At 38.1% G+C, this 10536-nt stretch overlaps 1 protein-coding gene across 2 annotated transcripts in view; it reads right to left on the minus strand.

The window, feature by feature from the left end:
* Positions 1-1732: 1732 nt before the first annotated feature.
* gabrb3 (gamma-aminobutyric acid type A receptor subunit beta3) overlaps positions 1733-10536 on the minus strand; it is a 54181-nt gene continuing 45377 nt past the window's right edge. Inside the window, exons 8-10 of one of the 2 annotated variants that reach the window (XM_020609940.1) lie at positions 5989-6233; positions 4721-4801; positions 1733-2657 (exon numbers count right to left, since the gene is read on the minus strand). In XM_020609940.1, the coding sequence (XP_020465596.1) occupies positions 2310-2657; positions 4721-4801; positions 5989-6233 (674 nt within the window). In that variant the 3' untranslated portion in view covers positions 1733-2309. The remainder of the gene's footprint in view (positions 2658-4720; positions 4802-5988; positions 6234-10536) is intronic. The other variant, XM_020609941.1, reaches the window with a different exon arrangement.

Below are 10536 nucleotides of genomic sequence, written 5' to 3' on the forward strand. Positions count from 1 at the left end.
AACACTTCAAATTGTCTTTGCTGCTGCTTACATTATAGGGTGTTATAAACAATTTCTACACTGTTTATATGCAACAGAAGTTAAAAAACAAACCCATCAAGTCTTTGCTGTTTTGTCAAATCTACACTATTTTGCATATGTGACACACAGTAGAAGTGTACAGTAAATCTGTAGCTGATGTGGTAATTGTTGGCAATTATTAAACAAACTGAGCAATTATTACAGAATATGATGAAAATGTAAGCGCAGTAAATATTAAAAGTGTTCTTGCAGGTCGGGAGAGTCTTACAAAGCAGTGGTACATTAGTTATGCCTTTCTACTTGATTTGTTATGGGATGCTGGACTCCAGCAGGCGGTAGAACAAGGTTGTTGCAGAGCTGAGTGGACTACTGACAGGTGGTGTCACTCCTACGAGCTGCAAGTTGCTCAACCAAGCAGTGCAGATGGTGCACTGAGAGCTGTGTATGCCAGCAGTTGTTGTTTTGGAAGTACTAGGCCTATATACCCTTTATTCCTTCATCACTTACAGTATTTCGCGTAAATGACTTTCTCCTTTAGGAAAGAATGGAAATAATCACAAGCTGTGACACTGTGTTTTATATATACACAACACAAATAGGAAATTATGGTACTACCAAAACAATAAAACAGCAGTGAGGCCAGAAATCACTGAGCAAAACACTGTTGACAACATAGCCATGTAATTAATGTGAGCTGAAAGAAAATACACGCAATATGTACAATAAATTTAAGGGAGTATCAAGAAATCTGAGGTGAAGGTTGATAAAGATCTAATGAGTTGCAACAGTGACTCTGCACTCAGTCCCCAACACAACCTACAGTCTGAAAGTCACCATGTGAATTATGTTGTACTGAATAAATCAATCCAATGTGGCGACAGTGGTCCTGACAGCACAATAACAAAAAAGGAAATTAATGTAAACCGAGCAGATATACACGTTTTTTGTAAACATTTTTTCTGCTGTCATGTTGAACTTATGCTTCATTTATTGTTGGGTATACAGTATTTCCTATGAATACTGAAACAGAATACAAAATGGGTCATTGTAAACATTAAAGAAATAGTTTTATAATGTGGGAAATACTCTGCTTTCTTATCACGAGTGAGATGAAAAGGTTAATACTACTGTCGTGTCTGCATGGTAAATATGAAGCTACAGCCAAGCGATGATTAGCTTAGCTTAGTTTAGCTAAGGTTGTAAATGGAGGAAAGAGCTAGCCAGGGTCTGTCCAAAGGCAACAAATCATCTGGTTGCTCACACCTCTAAAACTCACAAGTAAACATGTCATATTTGGTTTAAATCCACACACAAACAGAAATGTAGACACAAGTTGTGAAAGTCACAACTTGTGTCTTCTGCTAAGAAGTAGCGCTAAGAATACCACTTAACCCATTTTTGCTTGTGAACAGATTAAACAGATGACATATAACAAGTTAATCAGTGAGCTTGGAGATGGCAGATTATTTTTACCTTTTGAGAGGCCCAGGCAAGTTTCACCTTGTTTCTGGTCCTTAAGCTGAGCTAACTGTTACCTTTCTTATCTAAATAACAAAAATGACAAAAGTATCCATGTTTAACGTGTTCAGTGTATCTGTGCAAATAAAAATATTTCCCAAACTGTAAAACTATGTCTTTAAATAATGGCAGTGAACGACATAATGACAGTTTTATAAATTGCTGGTATGGACTCCATTAGCCTTTCTTTAGCCCCAGTTAATCATTGGAGCAAGGTCACAGCTGTTCCAGTGTGACTCTGAAACATCAAGTGAACAGGTGGTGACACCAACTTCAAGGCAAATTAAAGGAATAGTTCAACATCTAAAGCTTTCATCCCAAAATGTAGATCTAGATCATAAACTCAGATTTAGGACCAGGTGAATATGCTCATAACTGTCCATATTTGTCCATGTGCAAATTGATGGACGACTTGAGATGCACAGGAACATTACTATGAATATTCCTCTGTCATTTTGTCAGTAGCATTAATTTGTAATAGAGTGACCACACTTTGAAATTATGGGAGCTGCTGTAATAACCGACATAAAGCAGTGTAAATACAAAGAGTCAACCCATGATGTAAGATGTCCCAGTCTTCAAGAGTCAGAGCAGAAAGTATTATGAAAGCCTTTATCCTTGTGACCGCGCATAAACAGATGCACACTGTCTGAGCGATAGTTCTCTGCACTCGCTACAATAGAAAAAATGATCGTAAGGATTACACCATATTATCTGCTTTCATTCAAAAACAAGAGTGAGACAGGGATGGGTTTTAAAAAATCAGTGCATTAATTGACATAGTAAAGCCAGTAGATTAGGTTGAAGAGGGAGAAGGTACAGGGGAATATTATCCGTGACCATCGATCAATGGCGTTCACATCGGTGAGGTCTGGGATTTTGATTTTGAGCTGTGAGGATCGTCTCCGCAGACGTGTCTTCTTTAGATGCGCGTTCCGATCCGTGCTGTGACGACCCAGCGCTCGTGGCCCACTTGGCTTCCTGTACTGGACCCCTGAGTTGTCGAACACCATTGAGGAGGAGTTGTGTGACTCGCTCACAGTGGTCGTGATCTCATTGCCTCCCACCTCGTTGTGAATCTCCAAGGTTGTCAGCAAAATGTTCCCCTGGGAGTCGACCTAGGCACAACAGACAGGAGCAGCATTAAAAATGGGCTGTAAGCTGAGGCTTCAGTGACTGATGACACATGCACATCATGCGTCAGGGCCCTGGGCCGGTTTCATCTAGCAGGTTGACAGATTACAGCCTGGGAAACAGAGAAGGGCCTTCAAAAGCAGGTTTCCTGTCCCAGAGTTAAATCACCTCTCACAAATCAGCTCAAGGTTGGACCCGATACTTATAATACTAATGTCATGACAGACACTGCTTCCAACACAAAAACAAATGAATCATTCAGACCTGTGTGGCAAAAATAGAGGCACAAGATGTACACAGTAATATAACAATGTGGCGTACAAGACATGAGAGGACATGACAAGGTGAACATTTCTGTTCTTACTCTGTCAACTCTGGTGCAAACTAATAACAGAAACTGATCTTATTCCATAATGTCGCTGATAAAAGGAGCACTCTGAGAGTCCAGCTACTGCACCACCACCATACCCAAACACATCCACAAGCACACGTAGATCTCTTTTATATAACAGAAATATCACCTAAAGCTCAGGTCAAGTTAAGTCCTTTTACCAATTCTTTGCAGGGGTTGCACATGGCTGGAAACAAAAAATATAAATTACAGTATAAATTCCAAGAGGCAGCATGTCTTTACATAGAGACAAATGTTTCAAACAGCCTCCTAAATCAGGTCAAATCATCACCTACATACAGAAAAACTGCCTTATTTTAACCTCTAGAGTCCCTGCGTCCTCATATGAGGACCGCACAGCTTGGGTTTCCAAAGCTCAGGACTCTAGAGGTTAAACTTAAAATTTAAAAAACCAACTGCCAATCCAGTTATTCTAAATAAAATCTGGGTGAGAAATGTCAATGCTCTTTTTATCGCTTATGGGAAAACCCCTGTTTTGCTATTTGGATTGGTGATGTACTTCAGTTGTGGGAGGCTAAGGAAATAATTTACATTTAATTTAATTAAGAAGGAACATTTTGATCATTTAGACTACAAACACCCTACAACACCTTATGGCCTCCCTTCATCTCATTTGGTAAGATGACACCCGATAAATTATATTCATATGGCTCTAAGCTTCTGAACTTCATTTAGTTCCTTAAAAATGTGGAACATAAAAGAATAAAAAATCTCACTGCATTTATTACACCATCAATGCCATGGACAATGTTAAACTTTAGTAGAAATGCAACCACCAGAAAACGTTGTTTGGTGTCTGCATCATACTGTCTATTAGTTTTTAATGTACTCATGCACAAGCATGAGTACATTAAATGTATATTAATGTATATGCAAAATGTATATTAATCTGGCACTTTAGACAACTACAGTAGGTTATGTTTAGCATTCATCACAGTGGTGGAGAGTTTTCAAAATAAACTATAATTTATAATACTTATAACATCAAAAAGTAGACAAAGAATTTTAGAAAATTTTACAAGTTCATATGAATTTGGATTTTCAGAAAATTAATCCTGAATCGTGATATAAAAGTCTTTGTTTCCTTTATTATTAGTGTTAGTTTACTCACTTATGGAAACACTCTGTGGGACCCTGTGCATGGAAGTCCCTGTGTTGTGTATGCATAACTACCTAGTAATCTAAATAATGAGTAGGACAACAAATAAAATCCATCATTATACATGTTTTTGTTATTACTGCATAGCATATTAAATACAAAGTAACATTTTAAGCTAATGCCAATTAATATTGTATGGATGATGATTCCCAGCACTGAGCAGCCCCTTTAATAAATTACACAATAGCAGTCAAAGTCTGAATTCAAAACATCTGTACAAAACAGAGAAGGGAGCTGAGTGTTGGTTTGAGTAAACAGAGACACACAAGCATGAAAACTATAATAAGGTAGAACACCACAGAGCAAAACTATATACACATACGTGTACGTGATGGTGATGACTACAGAAATGGCTGGTTGAAATGTGATTAAGCATGTTCCTTTGTTAACTGAGGCGGTCAAACTTTGCACCGCAGCAGCAAAGTTCCAGTGGAGGTTTCACAGATGTGACACAACAGGTAGAGACAGACACTCACCCGTCGTGAGTGACGGCGTCCTTGTACCTGATTGGATTGTTTAACAGACGAAGACTTGCAATTGCCTCCTTCCAGAACAGACTAGCCAGGAGAGACACAAACACAAACCCCTTTGTCTCAGCTTTGGTCTGGTGTTACTGTAGCTGAGGTGCTCACAGAGCTTCACGGTCAGGAGGAGGGGAAGCACAGCGGGTACAAACGGCTCAGAAAGGAAGTTGTTGACACGTGTTGACCAGCCTGGGTCCAACCATTGTTTTGATATCTCTTAATCAAGCTTCAGTTTTATAAAAATTTGCAATCTAGGCTTTATCTTTACTTCCATGTTTGATAATGCACTATTTAGGTAGACATCACAATTAAAATGAAATTAATCCATATAATTTGCAATATATTCCAAAGCAAATTTTACAATAAAATTTTAAGTGAAATGGTCCTTTGAAATGTAAAACTTTCAGGTAATGATAGTAATTACAGTAACTGTTGACTTCTGCATGTGGAAGCTGCTGTCTGCGATTTGAAGTGAACCAGCTCTGTTTACAGACCAGTCTTGGCTTTATGCAACCAATAACCAGCTTTAAAGAACACAGATAGGTTTCAGACACCATGCTGACTTTATTCAGATGAAAAGGCAATTTGTTACTGCAGTGTTACTGGTCTCCAAAAAATAAACCATAATATACTAAAGCCACAGCATGTTCAGATCCAAGTCCATTTATCAAGTGTACAGTAGGTAGCACTTTGTGAGACAGCTTGAAACTGTGAATGCAAAAAGTGCAACATTTTATTTTAAATATGGCAAGATTGCTATAAATACTGCATATATTACTTCCATTGTGACCGCAGTCTTGATTGCAATGATGCACCTTCAAACATGAAAATGTACATTAAAATTTGACTATTGAATTCACTTTGTCTTGCAGTGGGTGCACACAAATGAAAGATTAGCCAAATTATAAATGAACAAATCTGCCTGTATATTTTTGTTCTTTGTGTAGTGGAGATGGTATAGTATAATAAGAGTAATCCACACTAAATTGTTTGGTTATTATTTAATCCCTTATACTTCTGACAGTATTCATTAGCTGAAGATCAAGCCAGAAAACATTGCTATTAAGATCAGCATCATAGTGATAATATAGCCCTATAGTCATAATATCCAGCCCTAGGATTCATTTAAAAACAGGTTGGTATTGCTAACAGACCTTATAGAACCAGTTTCTCTGAACCTCCCAGCTATGTGAAAAAAATCTGTATTACATGACTCTCACCTTGGGCCTGTCAAATTTATTCCGGTCATTATTTGCCTTTGTTTCCCTCTCAGCCAGTTTCTTCTGCAACTGAGGTCCTCGTCCAAAGAAGATGTAGTTGACAAAGGCATATTCCAGCAAAGCCAGGAAGACGAACACGAAGCAGCCCATCAGGTACATGTCTATAGCTTTGACGTAGGGGATCTTGGGCAGAGTCTCTCTCAAATGGGTGTTGATGGTTGTCATGGTCAGGACAGTGGTGATCCCTGGAAGAGAAAAGAATGAAAAAAAAGGACTCATTATGTCCATCCATTTTCTTCTGCTTATCCATGAGTGGGTCACGGATAATGCTGAAGATAAAAAACACATCTAAATATAATCTGCATAATGTTAAAAAATAGAAATGCAGTCTTTCAGAGACAATGGTCATGAACAAAGATATGAGGCAGCACTGACTTTGAGCATTGACATAATGTTAAACCATAAGCCAGCTATCAAACCATGTGCTAACGTCACAGTAAGCAGAGGGTTTTCAATTGGTAGGAAACAATGACAGTTTCCATAGCTTTCCCATGTTTAGTGTAGAATCTCAGGCAGCGATGATTGTGTTCTGCCATCTCATCTGTACTGGTCTCAGTAAAACAGCCCATGTTTTCAGACCTTTTTATATGTCAGCTCTGTTTATACACACAAGGAATATGTGCCCTTAGCCTTGTTACTGATGTACCCTATGCAGGTGACTGGGGGTTAATGTCATAAAAAAAAAAATTCCGAATAACTGGATGTCTGGTTTCCATCAAATTACTACACATTTTATGCCTTTTACAAAACTCTTGCTTTCTAAACACAGCAGCTGTTACAGAGTAAAGAAGTCTTCCAATGATTTTATATGGTGTTTGCAGTACATAAAGTAATGGGACTTTCAAGAGACAGATTAAAACATTGAAGCAACAGAGGCCAAATGACTCCAAACACACTGCATCATACATTTTCCATAATGCAAATAGAGTCAAAGAAGTAGATTTTATTTTGGTTGGACAAGCCATTGTGAATCATTTAAATGTGACTCATAGTAGAATGGGCATGAGCTGCTGTGATGTGAACTCCTGGAGTGGGTGTACAGTACAGTATATGGGGGGGGGCTTCAAAGCTCATATTGCTGCTGACAGGTCTCCATGTGAGATGTCCAGGTTGCTGAGCTAACAAAACAATCTACAATTACATCTTAAGATTAATATTTGTAACATTACAGTGATGGAATATTTTATCTTTGATCAAATCTCTAAAATGCTATTACAGTTTTTTCACCTTGGCACTAATTTCAGAGCCTTGATGTCATTTTTCAAAACTGTAGACACAAAACTCCCAACCGATAATCAAAATACACATTTTTCAAATTTCTAACACTTTTTCCAATTGCTTGGAGACAATAGATATAAAATAGTTGTTCACTGAACTGAAATCACCAGTTCAAAATGACACAACTTAACATCAAAGTATCACCATTTCAAAATGCAATTCACACAGTGCATTTTTTATTTCATTACAGTGATCTAACTGTCAATTGATACAACTGCTCAAAATGTAACTGTACATTCCTCCTAAAGCACAGTTTTATGGAAAATGGGGAACAATATCACATCATGTTCACATCATGATGGTTTCAGGATAACAAGATCCACTGACACCAACAAGTGACCCTTCTCTAAGCCGTGGATGAGGCATGCAACGACATCACAGCAGACCAGTGTCAGGCCTGGATTCAACATGTGTGAAGATGTCTGGCAAATGAGAACATTTATTATGATGTGGAGGAGAACCTGCGGCCAAATCCGTGTGACAGGGTTAATGGAAATGAGGGAGAACTGTAATCCTTCGTTTTGCTTTTTGTTAGGCAGGTGAAGAACACTGCATTTTGAAACTGGAGTACTATCCATGAAAAGATAGTACTCTAGTTTTTTATTTTTTGTAACTACAGTAATTGTTGCATTCATTGAAAAGGAACATATATTGTGATGGTACAGTGTTGTATTTCATCAATAAATTTCTAATTAGCTAAACGATTCCATTGCGTCTGTAATATTCTCTCTACTGGTTCTTTTACAGTGACATTACGTGTAGCACCATGATGAAACATGGTACATATTGTAGTACATATTCTGTACTACAATATGTAATGGATATATGTACAACTAAACAGTGAAACTACTGGTATCTTGTGTGGGGGTGATTTAAGAGATGTCTCCATGATTCTGTAAGTGCAAGGTTTCTCTAAAAATATGCAATAAACAACAGTGCAGTAATTCTCTTGATAATGTGAACCAACAACACTATATGTGTCTGTGCTGTCTCCTAGACGGCTCGCCAGCCTGGACAGTGTCTCTATTTCTGTCGATCCAGGCTTACATAATCAAACCAAAAATGTTGCACTGTACAGTATGTGTGGGGGTGTCGAGAGCAGTGTGGGTACATGGCATCGATTTCTGCATAACAAAGGGAACAGCAAGAACCTAAACTCTCTCAGCGCTCAGAAGAGAAGGTTACACAACAAACCTCAAAATATTTTCACTGCAGTAGTGTAGAGTTTACAGTTGTCTCTGACAATAAATCAGTAAAATCTACACGGAGAGATTAATAAGTGTTAATCACAGATGGCATCTTCTATACTCCTGCTGTCAACTGACAGTTTGTTAAACACAATTGTCTAATCATAGCTTAGCATTTAAGTGATGTGCATGAGACTGCAGTAAGGCTGATAATTACTTAGATTGAAGAGTGATGTTTTTGGATTTCTATAAGCAAACCTGTGATCACAAAAGTACAAAGACTCGTTGCAATTGTTAGCTGATGCTTGATTTGCAAATGACATTTGACGCTGCAGTAAGGCACTCTTTCTTACACAGTGCCTGAGAGCAGAGATGCTGAATAAGCCGCTTTCCATTAAGTCAAATATTCTAGCAGAGATCAATGCAGTTAGGGGAGGTGGGCTGTTTCCACTGGTTAAGTGAGCCTCATATTTGTTTCAGTCCTACAGGAGATTGGAAAGTGTGTGTTAGATCCAGCTCTGACTCCTATTGCTCCACAGAGCAGAAGCTGCAGATGGACTGAAAGCAACACACAGATGTGATAATGCATTTATTTTGATTCTAATATTTATCATTTCACATTTGGTGAAAGTGTGGGAAGATTTCATCTGCAGTGCTCTGTAGGTATTTGACATGGATGAAGCCATCTTGAGTTTAGAGTTTAATGTCACATTACTTTATGTAACTACCCTGAGCTGGATATTGTTTTTTTAATACCTTAATTTAAGTAATACTAATGCTTATCTACAAACCCTTTTTCTATTTAACAGAGGGAACCATGCATTCATTATCTATGCTGCAGGCAAAGGGAGAACATGCAAACTCCACCCAGAAAGGCACGGGTTCTTGCTGTGAGGCAAGGCACTAACCACTGCACCACCATGCCACCCCTCATATCACACATTGTTTAAAAATAGGCAGGCATAAACATTATGATTTAAAGTTGTTACTTCTCTGCTATTTAGCGTTGAGCTAATTGTTGTGAGGTCAGTTTTTAGAGCTGCTGCTGGAAGCATGGTTGATATGAGCTGTGAGACTAAACAAAAATGTTTTTTTCACACACCTCATCATTGTTGTGTTCTATTTCATCTTGGCTGTGCCGATGCTCACAGAATCTCGGGTTATAACATGTAACCAATGTTTCTGAATTTCCCAAAGTGTACAATAATATGGTGAAAGACAGACAACCTGTTTAGCTAGCAACACATCAGCATGCAAGTGCTACTATCAAGACTGTTTAAAAAAGAACGCAGTTTGAGCCTGTAAAACGTTGTGATCTAGTGCTAGCAACACTAGCATTATAGCTAAGAAAGCGCAATTTTGTGCAGTGCCTCACAGGAATTTCTACTTGAGTTTTGGCACTTACTGGCACAGAACACAAAATGCAAGGCCTTCGTTTTTCAGCTGTAATGTGAACAGACCATAACTCTTTATGTTCTGACACCTAATAAATTAACAGTAAACTTTTTTCCACATCTGAAATCACTCTTCCACTTTCGGGCTGCTCCCATTAGAGGTTGCCACAGCAAAATTTGCATGTTAAACTTGGCATGTTTTATGCCAGATGCCATTCCGGATGAATACACAGCAGATGAGCGTTGAAACCAACAACAACAAGCATAACCCATGTACGGAATGATGCAAATGATTTGTTACAGAAGTTAATAGATTTTGAGGGACTGGAGCTGGAACTGAACACTACTGGAGATACTGAAATTCATTATCATGAACCGGACGAAGATTTTGACCTTGAAATAAAATTTTTTAAGAACTCTGAAAATAACTGCAAGTATTACACAGATGAGCAGTTTAACAGCAATGTCAAGACTGAGAACAAACTATCATTAATTCACTTTAATAGCAGAAGTTTATACGCAAACTTTCAGAGCATAAAACATTATCTTAGTAGTCTAAAACATTCTTTTAATATAATTGCTATTTCTGAAACTTGGATGAATAATGTAAGGGGAATGGATTTTGACCT

Source organism: Monopterus albus, unplaced genomic scaffold (genome assembly GCF_001952655.1).
Source record: "Monopterus albus unplaced genomic scaffold, M_albus_1.0 scaffold103.1, whole genome shotgun sequence".
Classification (NCBI taxonomy): domain Eukaryota; kingdom Metazoa; phylum Chordata; class Actinopteri; order Synbranchiformes; family Synbranchidae; genus Monopterus; species Monopterus albus.